The following is a 20,659-nucleotide window of genomic DNA, read 5'->3' as shown; positions in this document are numbered from 1 at the left end:
ATATGGGAACTGACCCAGTTGAAGGCTGAGGGTTCAAGACTTCTCAAATACTAAAACTACCACTTAGGGGCAATATAAAAGCAAATTAGTCAGGGAATCAGGAGACCTGGATTTTAGTCCCCGCTGTGCCAGAAACTAGCTGGGTGACCCAGTATGTCACTTAGCTTCTCTGGGTCTGTAAAAGGAGGGAAATGTTTATCTGTAAAAGGAGGGAAAATGAATTGTAGGATCTCTAAAGTTTCTTGTAGCTCGAAAAACCCAAGGCAATGGAAATAAGCTCAGTAACACCTTAGAAGGTGCAAGTTTGTTTGTTTGTTTGTTTGTTTCTGTAGGAAGATAACAAGATATCAGTAATCTTCCAATTAGCAGAAATCAGGAAAGTGGACTTAATACAATGAGGAGTCAAAAGCATGCTGGAGTACCAGGAAAGAGAAGGTGCCAAAGAAAGATCTCACAATTTTGCCTGATTTTTCTAATAAAGTGTTGTCTGTTTATTTATCTTAGTATAGCTACACTTAAAAGCAGAGATTCTTAACCTAAGGCCCATAGTCTCCTAAGAAGTTTATGGATAGGTTTCAGGGGAATCAGTGAACTTAAAGGGGAGAAAAAATTCTATTTAAACTAAGTGCTAAGTGAAATTTAACAGCTCTCTTAGTTATGAATATAGGCAACAAATATTATTATGAGAAGCACACAAACTTCATAAGACTGCTAAGGAGACCATGACCCAAAAGCATTAAGAATCCTTGCCTGAACAGATTGCCGTAGATAAGGAGCAAGAATTTAGAAGGGGGAAGACAAAAATCCCCACTCAAAAACAAACACTTAAAATCACTATGCTATTTATCTGTCCTTGACTTTTAAAGGAATTTTGGTCTGCCCTGTTAAATATCATCACTTCTGGGATGTATTGTATGTGACCAGCTAACATCAAAGTTGTCGATTAACACTTGGTAAGGATTGGTTAAAAGCAAGCTGAAATTAAGAGGCCATCATCCAGTACTGTAAGGTTGGAAGGGATGAGGGTGCCATTCCAACTTCTTCACAGGCCTTATTTCTGGATGAAAAGCGGATCTCTTTCATCCTCCAATGACCTCCAGGTGGTTTGTCACAGCCCAGGGTGCTGCTCTTGGTGACAACTATAGTTTGACATCTTATCACCTAGAAAGTGGGTCGGAAGTTTTGCTCTAGTAAGTAAAGAGAAGCTCTTACTTTGCCTGATGTCTTGATGCCTTTAGCAAGAGATGCATATACAATCACCCAAGCCAGGAAGAGACAAACAACCAGTGGCCACCTGATCTCACCAGGATATTCAATCCCTGCAGAAATCTTCAAGACAAAATACCTGAGAGTCAAAAAAAAGACAGTAAGTTAGGCTGCAGTCAACCAGCAGAGGGTATTTTCAACAGGACTACACCATCACTTCCCTTGTCCCTGAGTACTCGAAGGCAGAGGACTTTTAAATTAAATTGATGGATCAGTGGGATTCAGCAATTTAAGCACTTGCCACACAAAGCAGGTGTAACTCCTTGAGTTTAGATATGTCCATCCTGGAGACATTCAGAATATTTTACAGTCAACAGTTTAACACAACAGCAAAATCAACTGTAGAAGTTCTACGATACTTTGTATCTACAATACTTTTGAACATAGTAGACATTTCACATGTGTTTTAGGGGTTAGTTAATCCCTTCTTCCCTACCCCATCTCAGAGCTGAGTAAGCCTTTCTTCGTATAAACTATTCTAAATTATAATTTATACTATATAATAGTATATGAATATTATATATTATGCACATAACATATATATATTATATACATTATATATTATATGGATGTTATATATTATATAAATTGTAATTTATAATATAAATTATAATGGCTAGTGCAATCTAGAGTATATCATTTAATTTTTATTTAATGGTCAAGGACCACAAATCTATGACTCCCAATTCTTGTTGTCCAATGTAGATTGTCGTAGGGAGGTAAAAGATACACAGGGAAATGGCAGTACCTAAATATGTTTAAAATGAAGTTTATTTTCTCATCATTTTCCTCTTTTTTTCTGACACAAAAATTCCCATTAATTGAAAGCTCTGATTGAATTCATCAAAATGTTCCTCTAGTGATATTTTTATCATCACCATGATTAATAATGGTAGTATTGCCAGTGGTTGCAGCTCTTGGGAGATGGGTAAAGCGTGTTTTATTGGCAGATATAGATATATGTGTGCATGTATGTGTGTGTATATATATACATAGAGAGAGAGAGAGAGAGAGAGAGAGAGAGAGAGAGAGAGAGAGAGAGAGAGTCAGAGTATGTATATAGTCAGAAGTGCCAGAACCAATTTGCTTGAACCTTATGCCCTGCAAAACTACAAAATCACAAATCAGGACTTAATTTATTGTTTGTTGATTTAATGCAGGAAATGTTAATGATGTCAGTTTAAATGCATCCTACCTACATTTGGAGGGGTTGGGAAGACTAGGTGTTGAGCCTTAACTGTACCACAGACAATTATCCCAGGCTTTATCTAGTCCTCTTACTCTTGACCTCCAATTTATTTGCTTTTCAGCCAGAAGCATCACTCCACATCCAGCAGGACTTCATTACATTGCGCTATATAAGTCATTCCTTGGTGGCTTTTTTTTGAGTCAAGTCCCCAAAAAAGGGATATTCCAACCCCCAAATCCAGGTAATACCCCATGCAATCATCTTAGGAAAAACGATGGCCTGGAAAACAGACAATCCTGGCTTGAGGGTTTCTGTTGACTTAAAACTGAATCTGAGGGCAGTCTATATTACCCATGACCTTAGGCTATCCATGGCTTGTCACTGTGTGATATAGAAACCCTTTAGATCTGTGTACTAGCTACTACTACCCAGAAGGTGGTAGCAGAGAGCAGCTTAGGAAGCACCGCATGGACCAGCAGGTATAACACTATACTCAGCAGATCAGCATGATGACGTCACTGGGAACCACATTATTCTGTGATGTCAGAGGGGTAGATTACCCTAGCCATGAACCCTAAATACAACTACAAATGCACTTCTCTAGAAGTGACATCACATGTGCTCCCGGATGTATAGACCCCTGCTTTAACGGTCCATGGTTTCTGCATAATGAATACCCTACAGTGATGATGTAGTGACTTACAGGAGCCTGTACCTCAGGGGGTATGAAGAGAGTGCTCACTATATTATTTGATTTGTCTTTTGCTTTAAATTAAGGTGTCCACTTGAATTAAGGTATCAGTAAAAATAGTTATCAATAGATAAGCTAATGTTTTGAGTGGGTGCTGACCCACCGATAACTCAAACCTGAATTAACTTTCTATATATGGGGGGGATTTGGAGGGATCCATCACTTTACTCACTAATCATTATTATCCAAAGTGATTTTTCCTTCTAGTTCTACAGGGCACTACAGCAAAGAAAAAAATCTCCAGCCAACATGCCAGAGAGAAAAAACAGCATTTCCACTTCAGGATGGAAATAGGAAAGATGGGGACAAATTGGTCATGTGACCCTGGCTTCTGATGTACAGACTGGTGACCCTGGCTGGCTCCATCATCAATTGATTTCACATGTATTCTTTGGGGAGGGAAATTGAGAGTCCTCTAAGAAACTCCCTTCTTACTTGAAATACTCTTCACTCCCACTGACGAATGTCTTGTTGGTTTGGCTGGTGAAGTTAACCATTGTCAAGTTTGGATAGGCAGTCATACAGAAAGTTGAGTTCTTTATTTGTATTTTTGGATGATCACCGACAAAACAGGAATCTGTTTGGGAGATAAAGTGAGGAAAATCAATCAATCAACACATATTTGTGAAATACCCGCCGCATAGCAAGAATTATATCAGGCAGTAGGGATGCAAAAATTAAATGTTTAAAGGAAAGAAGCATCGGCATATTTCCAGAAATCCTAAAAATAGAAATAAAATATGGTTCCTCAAAAAAAGTCATTTCAGGAAAATGCTGAAAGATGTCCTCTAGAATTAGAAGAATTAAGCCTCTTGAAAGTAACCAAAAGATACAGAGCATTGGACTTCAAACCAATGAGAAAAAAAAAAAAAAAAAAAAAAAGAACATTTATTAAGCTCTTACTTTATAAAGAGCACTGTCAGATACTAAAAGTAAAGCAAAAATTGCATTAGGCATGGAAACCTATTCCAAAAATTGCAATACATAATATTTGAGACATACATTGGAGAAGTAGAAGACAAACTGATGTCAGATCCAAAAGTAGTGATTGCTACCAATAAGTAGGGATTTTTTGGTAAATATCTAAAAATTGACCCTTCGGGGTGAGGGGAGGGAATGTGCTTATAACAATTTTTTATGTTTAATTGAATTCTTAATAATATCTCCATCACCTTCTTAAATCTAAACAACAAAATAATAAAATCAAGCTCTGAATTTATAAGTTTGCAGATTTCCAGAGAATAAATGTTCATCAGATATTGACAACTGGTTTAAGCTGGTTCTAACATACCCCTGATAAGAAAAAAAAAAAAATTTAGCATGTACCATTTCCTTTAAAAGATAAGTCTGGGGGCAGCTAGGAGGCACAGTGGATAAAGCACTAACCCTGAAGTCAGGAGGACCCGAGTTCAAATCTGATTTCAGACACTTAACACTTCCTAGTGGTGTGGTCGTGGGCAAATCACTTAACTCCAATTGTCTCAGCAAATAAATAAATAGATAGATAGATAAATGAATGAATGAATAAAAGATAGTAAGGAATTCAATGGAAATCTACATATATGAAATGGAGTGAGCAAAATCATGAAGGCAGGAAAGTACAGAATATTTGTGGGTAGAAAGTAGTTCCAGTTTGGCTAGAACAAAGTTTCTTAAACATGGGCTTTCAATATCATGTAGGGTCACATAAATAAATATGGGGGTTGGCCACAGTAAAAGGTATCAAATATTCTAACAAGATTTATTTATTTATGTAAAAATAACAAAGCACATACATCTCAGTATGCAAATTTGCTTTCATCTTTATTAAATGATAAAATTATATTTTTTATATATATATATTGTTTTAAAGAATTGTTTTAAAATAAATTTCTTTATAATTTATTAGCAGTAAACTTTTGGCTTGTATATCTATTTTATATACCTGTATACCAGGGTCAAGTAAAAATTTCTTGGGCAAAAAGGGATTGGGGGTAGAAAAAGTTGAAGAAACCCTGGGTTAGAACATGGTTGGTACAAAGAAATAATTTGAGATGAGTCTATAAAAGTTAGAATTGATATTAGGTTGTGAAATACTATGAAATACTATGAATAAATAAACTTTATTTGAGAGACAATAGGGAATCATAGAAGACTTTTGAGAAAAAGGATCACATGATCACATCCGCGTATTAAGGAGATTAATCTAGCAGAAATATGAATTGTATTCTGAAGGGGAAAGAGAATAGAATTTGGGAAGATGTGTTAATAGATGGTTGCAACAGTAGAGCAAGATGGTACCAATGGCTGTCCTGACTAATGGTAGAAATGGAGAGGATATGCAAAAGTCATTATGAAAATACTTTCACATGGTGAAACTTGTTAACTCTCAGCTATGAGATGAGCTCTGAGAAATTAGGTGAGTTAGAGATATAGCCCCTTCTATGTCTACAATATCTCATTTATCCCTTTCTTTCCAGTAAATAGTCTGGTTCATGTCTTTTTCGGCTCTTATCTAGATTACTACAATAGCCTCCTGATTGGTCTCTTTTCCCCAAATCCTTCCTTATTCCAAGCCATTCCCCATAAAGTCACCAAAGTGATTTTCCTAAAGTGCCAATTTGACTATTTCACTATCCTATTCAAGCCACAATTCTAGTGGCTCTAGGATTAAACATAAACTCTTCCGTCTGGCATTTAAGGCTGTCCATAACCTCACCGAATACTCCCTTTCCAGTCTCTTTACACTCCACTCCCAGGATAGTCTAGCCATATTGGCTTATTTTGTTTTTCCTTATCCACAAAGCTCTATTTTTTTTGTCTCCACGAATTTTCACTAATCATATTATACACCTGGACTTCTGCCTCCTGGAATCCCTGGCTTCTTTCAAAACATAGCTCAAGTGCCACCTTTTACAAGAGCCCATTTCTGGCACAAATACCTTCCCCTGCCATCATCACTTTTATTCTTCTTTTCACATGTTACATATTTGTACACATGTAGTTTCCTCTTAGAATCTGGGTCCTTGAGGAGAGTGTTTTTGCCTTTGTATCCTCAGTAAACTACTGAGTGCTTGGTACTTTCAATCTGCCCATCAAAGGCACTGTAACATTGGAGGACCAGGATATGAATCCATTTCTGCTTGGAAATTTAGACGTCTTTACCTCCCAGAACCTCATTTTTCTCATCTATAAAACAGGGGAAGGATAGGATTTGTTTTGTTCCCATTTGTATAGTGCGCTATAGACATGATCTCCAGCTTCCAACTGCTGCAGGTGAAAGTGTAAAAATAACTAGAGAGAGCACTCTCCTAGCTAGTAGTTATGATACGAGCTATTATTCCAGTTTTATAACAGAGGCTCAAAGATTAGCCCAGCACCACAGGAAAGATTCACATTAAGGTCTTCTTGACCCCAAATCCAGTATCCAATCCTCTATGCAACACTGCCTAAAATGGATCACGATTGAGGTCCTTTCCAGCTCTGACTCTAAACTCTATAACATCACACATAGAATTAATGGGCAGAGCTGGGTCTGAAAACCAACTCTCCTGCATCTTGATGCAGTGCTTTCTTCCCCTGCACTCTAGCACAATCTCCTAAACTTGCCATTTTTTCAGCATAAAACAAAAATAAAGCATGTATTAAAAATGCTCTCCTGGCATGGCTCAATGCCTCCCTTTCTTGATTTCACATCTCCTTCTAGATCTGCTTTTCAAGCCATAAATCAGGATTTCCTTATAGAGGCCTAGAATGTTTTATAAAATATCTGCTGAGATATAGATATAGATAAATATAGATCACACATTTAGATAGATTATATTTTAGATTATATAGATAGATGGATTGTAGATCACCAACACCCAGGCTTATGTGCAAATGACCGAAGCCCCCCAAAAGGTAAGGAGCAGGAGGGTGGTTTCCTACAGCATTTCATGATCTAAAATGGGAGTAGATGGAATGAGCAGACAATGAATCCCTTCTAAACTCGTGCTAAAAGGGGGGAGGGGGGAGATTGCCAAGCCATGTGACTGGGAGTCCCTCACTAGATTCTCTCTCTCTCTCCGGGAGCGCGGGAGGAAGGCAAGGTCACTGATTCTGCTGCAGTGCACCACACTGCAGTGCTCTCCTTTCCGCAGCACCCCCGTTCTACCACCGGGGGGCGGACGTGCGCCGCCCAGGCCCCCCAAACCCAGCAGCTCCCCACAGAGCTCTCTTCCCAGCCTGGCTCTCCGCAGCTCAGCAACCCTGAACAAAGACGAGAAACAATGATCGCGTTAATTGTGAGGATGGAATTGTGCTTCCAGGGGCAGCTTTTAATAAATGAAAACATGTTCCTTCTGAAGACTGGGAAGGGAATGAAGCATTTAATTAAAGTTCTAATTAAAATGAAGATATATTTATTATATAAGGTCGTGTTTCTGTTCATCTTTGGGGGTTAGGTCTGTAACTCCCATTCTTCCGAAAGGTCAACAGGACCCGTATTACAGGGAAATTACATTTTATTCTCAATTCAATAAATATTGATTAAGCCTCTGTTGGGTGTTGAATACTCCTAGAGAGATGGCAGAGTCTGAAAGCCATCCAGTCCCAGGATCTCGGGGAGGAGCAAGACAGAGATAAACTACATTAAAAAGCACATTTCATAGGGGCAACATCAAGGACGAGGTCCAAAGGGAAGGGGCATCAGAGGAGGCTTCCTGGAGGAGGCAACATTTAGATTAAAAATTAAGGGAAAATTTCAGAATTAGAGAATAGCTTAAACAAAAGCACCAACATACACTCACACATACTGTTCGGGAGAAAGTAGACCAGTTTGTCTGAAACATTTAATGAATAGAGGAGATTATTATTTTGAAGAATTTTGGCAAACTGTGGAGGTTGATCTTTACCCAAAAAACAATAGGGAACCGCTGAAGATTATAGAGCAGTGAGTAGTTTAATTAGATCCCCAATGTCAAATCACCAAAAGTTAGCCAGAGCGGTTACACAAAAATCTGAACATGATTTATCAGACTTACTAAGGTAAGGAGTCTAGAGAAATCTCCATACTATAAAGTTGGAAAAAGACAACTCATATAATCAGATTTGGAGCTAAAGGGGGTCCAAGAGAGCGTCTGGTCCCATCCATTCATTTTATAAACGAGAAACAGAGACCAGAGAATTTACAGTGATTTGCCCACCCTCACACACACACTAAATAGGACCAAGATTTGGACCCAGATCCCTTTCCTCCAAACCAGACACTTAATACTCCACTATACAAGTTTCTGCCCTGAGAAGTTTATAGTCTGTTGGGACATAATCAGAATGAACAATTTCCCCTCTTTTCCTCATAATTCATATTCTGAACAATACAATTTATTTGCTGTAGCTGCTAAATTATTGAATCATTAAAGGAAGAGTTCATGTTTTAAATCACTTCAATATTCCTGTTCCCAACAGGATGAGGACAGTCTTCATCTATAAGAAAACCAGAGTGTCAGTTTATAGAATCATAGATTTTGAATGAAAGTGACCTTAGGGGCCATAAATCTAATCCCTTTATTTTACAAGGGTAGAAACAGAAGCCCTTTAAGGTTAAATGATTTATTCTGAGTCACACAGTATAAGTAGCAGATACAGTATTGAAACACAGCTCTTAAACTATGAATATATATATTCATTTATATGTATTTTTGTGTATATATGTTTGCATATACATATATACATGTGTGTAGATATATATATATTGTGTGTATGAAACTGTTCTCTAATTATTATGTTAGATATGTTCTGTTTGTCTTCCCACCTAGACTATAAATTCCTAGAGATCAATCTTTTCTTTCTTTTGTCTTTTACTCTCTTGCACAGAACCAAGACTAGGTAAGGGGGAAGTAGGTAAAGGAGGCTAAAATGCTATACACACAGGAGGGGGCAAAATGGGATACATTTTTAAAATGTGACCTGTTAGAATTAGATGGCAAGGTTTTAACATCAGAAAATCCCACTCTCAGTGGAATAAAGGTATTTCAAGCCACTTATGGTGACTCTATACATTCAGTGGACAGTAAAACAAGGAACTCATCCTTTTCAGACATTGCTAACAGCATTCAAATTCCCTTTCCTAGCATTTATACTTAGTAGATACTTATAAAGTGCCCAGCTTTTTTTTTTTGAAGCCATGATCAAAAACATTAAATAAGGCATCCATCCCATAATAACTTTACTTCACTTAAAAGACCACAGATGCTCCTGGAGCCAACTGCTTCTTGGTAGCTAACAGCTCCCAAGTGTAGAGAGGAAAGAAGGGAGATGCCCATTTCTATCTATCTCTAAAACAAAAGAGTGAAAATCATATTCTCCTTAAGAGAAAGTGCTCTGGGGCTTTTTAATACTAAAGGCACTTAAGCTCTGAATTTGACCTCTAGACTCACAGTGACCACAACTCTAGAGCGGGGTCCAAGTTCTGCAAAGTCTAGGAGGAAATCATCCTCAGATTGCTGAATCAGAAATAAAACTCCCTGCTCCAAACTGGAATTTCCTTGGAAGCCTTTTGGCCTCCAAGGTATAACCTTTTTTATGAAACAGCCTCCCAGGACTGCAGGGCAAGATTCCAGGCTAACTGATATTTCCTTTAAATCTAAAATGGCATGAGTCCATTATTTGGTTTGATTCCTGCAGCCAAAAAAATAAGGAAAATGAATATTCAGGCTCCCATGCCAAGGGTAGATGGCTAGGTGGGAGTACAAGAATAACTACAGATCAGGGTGTTTCCTGGCCAGTAATTATGGCAAGCAGATTTTCCAATTCTGTGACTACACAGAAGAATGGGCATGCAATCCCTAGAAGTGCCATAGTGGATTCAGGGAAAATCCCCAAAATAAGAAAATGGCATTTTGTAGCAGAAAGAACATTAGCCCAGGACCCAGATTCAAGTCACATCTCTAATGACTATCCACAGATCTTGGACAGATCCACTTAAATTTCTTCAGCCTCAGTTTTCTTTATATATAAAATATAAAATTTATAAAAAATTTACATGTAAGATATAAAATTTATACAATATATATATTCCTTTATATGTAAAATTAATGAGCCTGGATGATCTCTAAAGTGCCTTCTAAGTTTGAGCATTTTACTGGACAATGGTATCTTGAGTTGGACCTCTCTATTTTAACCTTTCAAAGTAAAAACTCTTGAGAATTATAATAATTACTAACATTTATGTAGCACTTTAATCCAAACAATTCTAAGTAGGTTTTGAAAATGATATCATTTCTTTTGCAGATGAAAAAACTGAGGTTTAGAAAAGATCAAGGTCCCCCAACTAGTAAGTCAAAGAGCTGAGTCCAAAACTCAGATTTCTGGGCTATATATCCAGTGTTCTTTTGTCTAAACCATCCTGGTGTCAAACTGTGTTTAGTTATGTATTTGCATATCTTCTGCAAAAGGGGATGAAAGAAAGAAAGATTCATCTTTGCCTCCCAAATCACTCAAGGATGTAAATAATACCTCAACACCAAGGGAGAGGGAAGCAATTCTAAATGGCCCCCATGACATCATCATAACCCTGTCAGCAATAGAAGAAGTAGTCTGTGAATGATGAGATGTTCAAATATTTAATCAGGAACTATTAGGGAATCTTCATGAAAATTAAATAAATTTCAAAGAAAACTTATTAATGCTAATAAATACTCATGATGATCATCATACTCCCATCATAAATATACAACAGTTTACAAAGGACTTTTCCATTCACCATCTCATACTAACCCTCACAAACTTATCAGTGACCTGAAATGTTATATCCCTTAGTTTTTCAGTAGCAGATCAGGCCTTAGCTTTAAAAAAAATGTTAAAAAATAGCATATCTGTTAGAAACCATCACACACACACATACACACACACACACACACACACACACACACACACACATTCTCTCTCTCTCTCTCTCTCTCTCTCTCTCTCTCTCTCTCTCTCTCTCTCTCTCTCTCTCTCTCAAAGGGATTGAGATATGGTAAAAGAATACATGACTCAGAGGGACTAAGTTCAAAACCTCAAAGAATGACTAAAGCTACCTCCTCATTTTATGATTAATGAATAAAGTCTTGGAAGTTTAAATGACTTATCTGATGTCAATAAGGTAATATCAGATGAAAGATTTGAACCCATATGAACTGGCTTAAAACTAGCCATTATTCCACTATGTTATTCTGCCTGTAGGTTTGGGGTTTTGCTTTAACTTTCATGAGATCACTCTTGTTTAGAACTCTTTTAGCTATTAACTATGTAATGTTGGGTAAGTCACTTGATTTTCTTGCACCTCAATTTTCTCACTTGTAAAGTAAGAATGCTGGATGAGATGGTCCCCATATTTTGCAAAAATGGGGAAACTGAGGTCCAGTGACTTATCCAAGATGTTCCAAGTAGTAAATCAGAGGTGGAAAATAAATCAAGACAAATGTTCCCAAATCTTCCTTTTCCAACCCCATCCTTTAAATCCAGCTCTGTCCCTTCATTTTTAACCCCAAACTTTGAACATAGACAGGTTTCTTCCAGGTCCAACCATTTCACAAATCAAATATGGACTAGTCCAGGAACTTACCTAATAAAAGTTTGGTTTTGTCTTTGCATTCTGGTGTGTTCCATGGGTTGTTGCAAGAGGCCCAGGGTAGCACAGACACAAAGGAGGCAAACAGGTAGAAAAGTGTGTAGCAAATAATCACATTATAGTATATGGCTATTAGGACTGAGATGATCAACATAGCGATGCCGCAGCCTGAGGAGGCAAACACACAGGTTAGCCATCACAAATAAAACCCCATCCCATCCCGATAGTTGCCCCAGGGATCATAGTGGGGGAAGAGGAAAAGAAGAAAGGGCACAGAAATAAGGAATCTTTTGCAGCCAGAATATTAATAATGGTATAAAGGAAGTCAAAAACTAGGTTAGCTAGAACCTCTAGGGTGTAGATTCAAGATTGAATCATCTTCCTGGTCAGGTATACAAATGAGATTCAGGATTAGGCAGCCTTCTTGGAGATTAGAAATTAGGCCGAGTGTGAATGCAATGGAGCAAGCTGAGAACTGGCACTAGTTCACTCTTTGCCTGGAGTTGGTGGACTGGAGACTCACTACCAAAGTCACTGTTACATAGTGCCAGATTCAGAAACTACAATTAACAGTAATCATTCCTAAAGAAGCCTGGAGGGAGAGTGAGGGATTCTGGGGGAAGGAAGAAAATACAAAACATGAGAACAATGTGTGGGGAGATGGGGAGGGCAGAGTCACTCACCTTGTAAGGCAGGTATCGCTTTCCAAACGGACACAGGACCCTGGCTAGCAAACTGCCCCAGTGATACTTCCAGAAAAAAGATGGGCAGACCAGCCAGAGCCAGCATCATCAGATAGGGAATGAGAAAAGCACCTTGGGATATTAGAAAAGGACAAAGAAGAGAAAGTAAGAATATGCTTCAAGACTAGGGCAGGAAGAAGAATAGCACCTGCCCATCCTGCATCATTACACTTTAACCTTTGGAATTTTCCTCAGATGGTCTGCATCAGAGAGATTCAGCATGGGTTCAGATCCTTCATATTGTCATATCCCACCTCAACCTTTTCATAAAACATATCTGGTTGAACTGATTCATTACATCTTAGTTCTCTATTTTTTCTTAATGAAGTTTAAAAAAATATTAGGATAATAGATTGGAAGTAGAAAGGACCTCAAAGAATGACTAAGCCCACCTTCTCATTTTAAAGTCTTGGAAGTTTAAATGATCCCATGTCCATAAGGTAATATCAGAGGAAAGATCTGAACTCATATGTACTGGCTTGAAGGCAGCCATCATTCCACTAAGTCATGCTGCCTGTTGGTTTGGGGTTTTGCTTTAGCATTCATAAGATCACTCTTGTTTAGAACAGCTTTATATCTGCAAGACTAGGTATTTGATTGCAAAAAATTATCCTGTCACTGCCTTGAATCATCTGGACATCCTACGCATTTCTGCAGGGATGTGGAATGACTAATTGGCTCCTAGTGTCATGAAGAAGCTTTCATTGTGTGTGGGAGGATGTATTGGTTGCTTGCTTGGGTTTTGACCCAAAGTAAGGGTGGTGTGATTTGGTACCGGGAAAGAGCTGTGGTACGGGCCTGGAGTCCAAAGAAACCCCTAGGCAGACTGGCATCTTTAACCAAAATAGCATGACTTTAGATGGGGCTTGAAAGTAATTCTTAAATTCCCTTCCCAATCTAAAATTCTAGAATTTATGAACTTCTGAAAATAAAAACCAAGTCAAAATTGCGAGGTTCCCTGGCTTTGTGCTTTGTTGTTGTCATTGTTGTTGTGTTATGTGTTTCCTTTGTAACTCCTCTGATTGACAATGTGTGGGGCACACATAAAGTACTTACTTAAAGCTAATTGATTGACAAGCCATGGACTCTCCATCCAGAGGGCTTTGAAATTGGGAGGTGGTGGGAAAAAAAAGATTGTTCTCCTGTAACATGGGCTTTCCAGCTCCTTGGTTCCTGGATGGGTAGCCTAGTCATAAATCAGGGCGCCTGACTGCGGCAAGGGAGGGGCAGAGAAAGAAAGTAACCAGAGCCGGAGGGTCTCAAGGACTCAGTAGGTGCAGTCCCCGTTAGTCTGATTCAGCAAGCCCTGCATTGAGCTCTGTGTGGGGTACACACAGACACGGGGCCCACCTGGATGCGAAGAAATCTATCCATTCCCTGAGGCCTTTCTAGAAGACCCTAGAGGCCGCATCCCTCCCTTAGCCAACCCAAGCTCTATATAGATTTCCAAAGGCCAGCTCAGAACATGGTTTTCCAGAGCCGCAGTGCGCAAAAACGCTGAGAATGCTTTATTCCAGGGGCTTCTCCTCTTGCCCGCCCCCGCCAAGGAGAGAAGGCAAATGATTGGCTCAACGGAGGGGCGCGCGGGAAAACAGCCAGACCAGCCTCTTAGGACGAGTCCGGAACGAAAGTGGATTTAAACAAATTTACAAGGGACTTGATTTCAGAAAAAGGAACGAAATTGTGGCCAACTTCCCATTGCAGGAAAATTAAGCAAGCTGAATAGAGAGATAAATAATCATGGCAAGGGACAGTCACAGCACAGACCCTTCACCTTTGAGGTGTCATGGGTTCCTTTGGCAGTTTAATGATAATCCTTTCTCAGAATAATGTTTTAAAATAATTCAAGGAAGTGAAGTTCAGTTAGAGAGGAGTGAGGAACAAAGGGGAGATGTATTTTCCCCTGCCATCCATGTTTATAGTCCTCATTTTAAGGGAAAAAAGAGCCTTAATTACTGGCATCCTTGCATGTTCTTATTGACTACATGGCAAAAGTTGTGTTTCTTTAATTTTTTAGGGTGTTTTATAGGGTTTTTTTTGGAGGGAGGGGAACACGGGGTTTCCAAATCGACTTGAGATTGTACTTGTGTCAGGAATTCTCAATGTAGAAATCCCCTCAGAGATGCAGATCACACCTCTATAATTCAGCCTTAGGTGCTTAGGTAAATAAAAAGGTAAGTGACTCAGGAAAAATCACACGGTTATCGTGGGTTAGTCCTAAACTCAGTCACTCAAGTTTTCGTACCCGTCATAATTCTATCAAGTATATAGCTTTTCCAGGTGGGTATACCAGCCAATCAAGCACCAACTTTTAGCCTTTCGTTGCACCCCTGGAGGAATGGGGAATCAGAGATCTCCTTGATACATTGAATTACCAAATATGCAGGTGAATTTTCCCCTATTCAACACAGGAAGCGTTTTCGGTGGGGGACTGAGGGATGAGCTGTAATAGGGGAGAGGGGGATGTAGAGTCGGATCTCCGCTTTGGTACTAGCCCCCCCGTAGGGCAGCCAAGCCGAGAGACTGGGATTGGCCCGAGGGCATAGGAGATGAGATAGAACCACAGTCCCAAAGCAAACCACGAAAGCCTTCACAGAAGCTTTTATTGTCTAAAGCGCTTTGGGTGACCTCAAAATTGGTCGAGTGGTGGAACATTGATAAGGCTAACAGGAAGGAAGAACTCGGGAACCCAGAAAGGGCCAGGAGTGCTTCTTGCCTGTTTGGAGGGAGCCTACCCTAAGTAGAAAAGGCTTCCAGTCCCAAAGCGGTCCCTCCGACTCGCAATAAAAGTGAAAGCAACGAAAACTGCTCGGGGTTCTATTTGCAGCCCTGAAAACCGTGCCCTGCCAGTGTATATTTGTAGTGTGTGTTCCCTCACCTCATCAACCAATTATTTTTAACAAGTATTAACATCAAATTGATTGATATAATATTCATACTAGACATCATGGAAAATTCAGATCGGTAAAACAACAATCAAGTTTATTGTTAATAACTTTTCGTTGGGAATGGGAATCTCCAGGCTATAAAATGTTGGTTTAATTGTGTTCTCCTGGAGGGATAAGGTTATTTAAGAATTTCAATCTGCTTTAAGATTCTATGTGCCCAGACCAGCCCTAACATACATGATTCTTGATGTGTGTGTGTGTGTGTGTGTGTGTGTATGTGTGTGTGTGTGTATGTGTGTGTAAGGGGGTGGGGGGATGCGATAAAAGACTCAGTTGTCCTGTGGCCTGAATGTCATTATTGAATCCCAACCCAAACCAGGTTAATTTCCCAAGCTCAGGGTTTTAAGTGATGGGTCCTACATGGATCGAGAATCTAAAGGAATCTAGCTGGCCAGTGTTCTTAGGTTTCCCAGTTAAGAAGCTAGCAAGAGATAAGATACGGTCAGAGCCCTCAAGGTCTGTGGGAACAGCCCTGCACACCTTCCTAGGCGGAGCTGCAATCCCTCCCCCACCCCAGGATAACGCGCCCAGCAGTCCCTCCCAGAGGAAATAGAGCAGAAAGTCCTACCTCCCCCATTCTGAAAGGCCAGGTACGGAAACCTCCAGACATTGCCCAGCCCCACTGCGTACCCAACCATGGACAGGATGAAGTCCAGTTTGCTAGACCAGTTCCCTCGGGCTTTATTTTCATCCCCTTCATCGTCCTCCTGGGGGTGGAAAAGCACATTGGTCGGTCCCATAACAACCCCAATGTCCATTTAATAAGCAAGCAATCCCCTTATACTTCCCTTTTCATCCTTCACCCTCCAAGTCCACTCCTCCCTCTTCTATCCCCCATTCCTCCCTCCCCCCCAAAAAAAATTCTACTCTGATCAAGCTTTTTTTGAGGCATCAGCTCTAGTGCAAAATTGGGAAGAAGCCCACTCCCACTAAACCTCTTTCTTCTATGTAGCCTAGGTACTTTAATGCATAGCTCCCAAGTGGGTGGGAGTGGGGGGAAGGAAGGAGGGAAGGAGCAAGTTGGAGGAAAAGAGCTAGTTGGAGGGTTGAAAAGGTCTCGGTTTTAAGGTTGGTAGAAATGGTATTTTCAGGGCAATAGAAAGAGAAAGGCAGAGAAGAACATTCCAAATTGGTGTCCAAAATCTCGAGTTTTTCCTTTAGTCTGATTCTTTGGAAATGGATATCTGAAAAAATTATTTTGCCCTAATGCCTCACCCCTACTGGCAACTAAAATATAAAGAAGGCTTTCAGAAATGCTAAGATAGATCTATCAGAAGCCTGCCAGGCAAACTAAAAATTAAAAATGAGGGTAAGTCACTAGTCAAGATTTTAGAGGCCTTGGCCACTGCAAATCCTTTCCCTTCCTCCTCCAGAACTTCAATATATCCCCAAAGTCACCAGCCTATAATATGTGACCTTTTTGTTGAGTGGATTCAAAGAGGGTCCCTATTGTCTATATTCTCTGAAAATGGGCTGTGGAAAAAGTAAAGAAATTTGAAGGGAATAAGACAAAAGTTGGAAAGAATGGGGTGACATGGGTGGGAATATAGGTCGTAAATCAGGTGAGAATAAAGACCACAATTTTTGTGGGGTTTTCCTTTCTCTCCTTACATAGTGTGTGAAGATATAGAAAAAGGTGCAGGATGGAACTGAAGCTCTGTCCAGGAAAGCAAGAACAGTAAAAGAGGTAAGTCTTTCTGACCATCTGTCTTTTAACAGACAGATTCACTGGCCTTGATTTTTGCAGAGGGCAGGTCAGGAGAGAATCATAAAACATCTTTGTTCCCATGGGAGTTTATTTGTTTGTTTGTTCTTAAAGCAAGTAGAGAGAATGTGGCCTATTCCTTTATCCTCTTCATCTCAGTACAATCCCTGCTCCTGCCAGAGAAGTAAAGCCCAGTGATATATATTCAATTATCTGAATCAGAGATAGGGGGAAGCATGAAAGAAGCAAAGGAAAGAGGAAGAAAAAAGGGATTCTCAAATGAAGGACCAATAATTGAGGGAAGGAAGACTGTTTAAAAGAATATTCACCTCCCATCCTACAGATAGGATCACCTGATTCCAAGCAGGCAATCTTTGTAACTTTCACTTATCCAACTCCTAAGTCCAAAAAGACAGCAGATTTGGCCAATGGCCCTGGGAACCATTTACATGTTTGAGCATAAGCGGAAAAGGAGGGTGAGGGAAAACAATTGGACAGAAGGAAGAGAGAGAAAGGAACTAAATGAAGAAAGAGGTATCTACCACAGGGAAGGGTCAACGAGTTGACTGTGTTTTCCTAAATTTCTTCAAGTGCCACTTCCATCTCTTCAGTATTTACCTACCCTTTTAGGAGAGTAGGAGACACTTCAACACCCTGGAATGATCAATACATGTAATTGTCATAAAAAAAACTCCCATAGATATGGGTTCCTTCTTTTTTCTCCTGTAAGTTCCAGATACTGATTGATAGTAAGGAAACAAAATTAATCACAAATGGGAAGGACTATATTAAAGGAAATGGCTCTGCCCTGACCAAAAAGGCTCCTGGCTTCCATTGAATATTTCGGGGTCAGCTCTGTCTCCTCCCTCCCCCACCTTCTACTGAGATGGGGGGTATTCCTTGCATAATAGCAACCTATCCATGCCCTGGCAACACTTGAGCAGATCCCTCCCATGCCCTTTCACTGATCTGGAGACCCGGCAGGATGTCCCACATGCTGCACCCACCCATTCCCTGCCGAGCAAGACTCTTCCTAGTCTGCTTTCAGCTTGGAATTGAACGAACACTGATTGTCCTGGCTCTCTGCCCAATTAGCAGAAGCAGGGGCAGCAAGGGACCGGGGGCAGCGAAGCCTGAAAACGTCTTGCGGACCCGAGGGCATTGGGGGAGGGAAAAGCAGAAAGCGAGCTTACCGCGGGTGTAGTAGTGGTCACGCTGCCCGGCAGGACCGAGGTGATCCCGTCTGTGCCCAGCACCACCGTGCTCTGGCTCATGTTTATCCAACCCGCAGCCTGGGCACTGTTCTTCTCCAGCGTGCCCTTGCCCGGGCTCCCACTCTCATCCGCTCCCACGCCGGCGCCTCGGAGGGCCGGAATCCTGCAGTGCTGAGCGTTGCCCGGGCCCGGGCCCCCGGAGGGGGGGATGGTCTGCAGGGCATGGGCCTCGCTACAATCCTGGCGGGAGGGGGCATCGAGGGGCGCCCTGGCGCTGCAGATCCCAACTTTGGTCCGCTCTGACTCATAGCTTTTGGCTTCTTCCGAAAGGAAAGTTTGAATCCCGTTGGAGGCCGACTTGGCAATCCTGGGCAGCTGGGAAGGGGCGGCAGGGGAAGGATCCGGCTCCGGACTGGTCCTTGTCCCCGAGGAGCCTTCTGGGTTTCCCGAAGCCTCCAAGCTATTTGCCAGTGGCTTGTTCATATCCTTCGCACCCGAGGAATCCTGAGAACACAATGTCACTTTCGAGTAAAAAGCAAAATCACAAGACTTTGGCTACGTGTATTTGTACGGGGATAAAAGAACACCCCAATCATTCTATACCTGCCTCCACAACGGCTAGCAAGGTGATTTCGAGTGGAGAGTTCGTATATGTGCCTACATAGACAAGTCAATATTTTTCAATTACCCCATCTCTTCAATGACTCCCTCTCATGAATAGGCTAATAGGCCTTCCCGGTTCAAGGGGGAATCGAGAGAAACAGAGCCGAAAGGATGGTTTTGGAAGAAGGGGGCGGGGGACGTAAGAGGAGTGAGAGTCGAGAGCAAATATCTCTACAGCGGTGTGCTCCCGGCCTCTTTGGGTTTCACAACACGACTGTAGGGTGCCTGCTTTCCCCCATCACCAGTGTAGAAAGATTCTTTAATTTTCCGCCCCATTTCCTTTGTCATTCAACAATGCACACTGTCTTTTTTTTTTTTTTTTTTTTTTTTTTTTTTTTTTTTTTTTTTTTTTTTTTCCGGGTATGGACAAGCTGCTGCTGCGGCTCAGGCAGCATTCTACATAGCCAATGTTTCGGCACCCGCCAAAATGCCCCCCTCCCCATACCGCCGTCCCGTTTGCTCTATTCCGAGCCCTCGAAAACCACCTAATGAACCGTTAATAAGGAGGAAGGAATGAACCAAACAAAGAGAGTATTTTACAAAACAGAAAAAAAGAGAGAAAAAGCAAAGAGAAAATATGTACATTGGTTATTACATACTCGTGCTGGCATTCTTCGAAATCTGTAAAAGGTCTAAAGGAATTTGTAAAGTTTTTCGAGAAGGACTGTTTCCAATGGTCCAATCTCCCTCCAGAGTTAAAACAAGCAAGCTGCTAATTCTCATTTATTTTCCCAAATTGCCCTCTCCCCTTTCGGAACGAAAACCATCCCTTATACAAATCCCTTTTACTTCCTTTTTCATAGCATCTCAAACCTTAACAGCAACAAACAAACCTATCTTAGAACAGGATCCTTCCAATCCAAAAAGGTTTCCATTTGTATCCATCTCAAATACCTTGTCTGGAATCCCTTCACAGTTGCTTCTATATCCGTGGGCTACTCCGCCTCGTATTCGGGAATCTAGCTGTTCAGCACCACGGACAGCGCTCACAGGCTAGTCTGTTCAAAGAGACCTCCAACCTCGAACAGACCGTGAACACCCGGGAGCTATCGGGAAACTTCACAAATATAAATACTTGAGGTGCCGAGACTCTCCTCCCCCCAAGCCACCTCCCGAAAATATAGCAAACGGTTTCGTCTTTTTAACGTTGATTTCTAAAGCGAATCTCCCCCCTCCCTTTTCTCAGAACTCTTCATCTCCAAAAGGAATAGAAACAAACACTTACCATGGTTGTCTTAAATAAGCAACAGATTGAATTGGTGGAAGACAAGGTCCTGCAGAACAAGCTAGCTAATGGAATGGATTTCGCTCAGTCCAGAGCAAAGCTTTCTATACCTCCCTGGGAAAGATCGGGTTTGCGTCAGTGCATAGCAAGGTGCCCTTCGTTTGACATTTTCTTGATAATAAGAGTTTGATAAATCATTACCCCTTGGATTCCGATTTTAAAGGGACAACAACAGCCGAGAGTGCGCCGGTTGTCACTCAGGCGGGAGGGGGTTTGCGTGTTCAGCGTGACTCATAGGGGTCTGATTACTAAAGCGAGCCCCGCCAGAGGAGAAGACAGAAGTTTTCTTCCTTCTAATTAAAGGAAACATGTGAGAAACACGT

At 40.9% G+C, this 20,659-nt stretch overlaps 1 protein-coding gene across 1 annotated transcript in view; it reads right to left on the bottom strand.

Annotated features, from left to right (window-relative positions):
* Nucleotides 1-20,391, bottom strand: part of SLC6A5 (solute carrier family 6 member 5) — a 59,308-nt gene extending 38,917 nt beyond the window's left edge. The window contains exons 1-7 of the mRNA XM_074273695.1: nt 20,277-20,391; nt 18,368-18,892; nt 16,038-16,176; nt 12,462-12,593; nt 11,773-11,946; nt 3,642-3,783; nt 1,213-1,345 (exon numbers count right to left, since the gene is read on the bottom strand). Coding sequence (XP_074129796.1) covers nt 1,213-1,345; nt 3,642-3,783; nt 11,773-11,946; nt 12,462-12,593; nt 16,038-16,176; nt 18,368-18,892; nt 20,277-20,279 — 1,248 coding nt within the window. The 5' untranslated portion in view covers nt 20,280-20,391. The remainder of the gene's footprint in view (nt 1-1,212; nt 1,346-3,641; nt 3,784-11,772; nt 11,947-12,461; nt 12,594-16,037; nt 16,177-18,367; nt 18,893-20,276) is intronic.
* Between the last annotated feature and the right edge of the window lie 268 nt (nt 20,392-20,659).

Source organism: Sminthopsis crassicaudata, chromosome 6 (assembly GCF_048593235.1).
Source record: "Sminthopsis crassicaudata isolate SCR6 chromosome 6, ASM4859323v1, whole genome shotgun sequence".
In the NCBI taxonomy this organism is placed as follows: Eukaryota; Metazoa; Chordata; class Mammalia; order Dasyuromorphia; family Dasyuridae; genus Sminthopsis; species Sminthopsis crassicaudata.
This window is presented reverse-complemented; position numbering and strand designations above follow the sequence as displayed.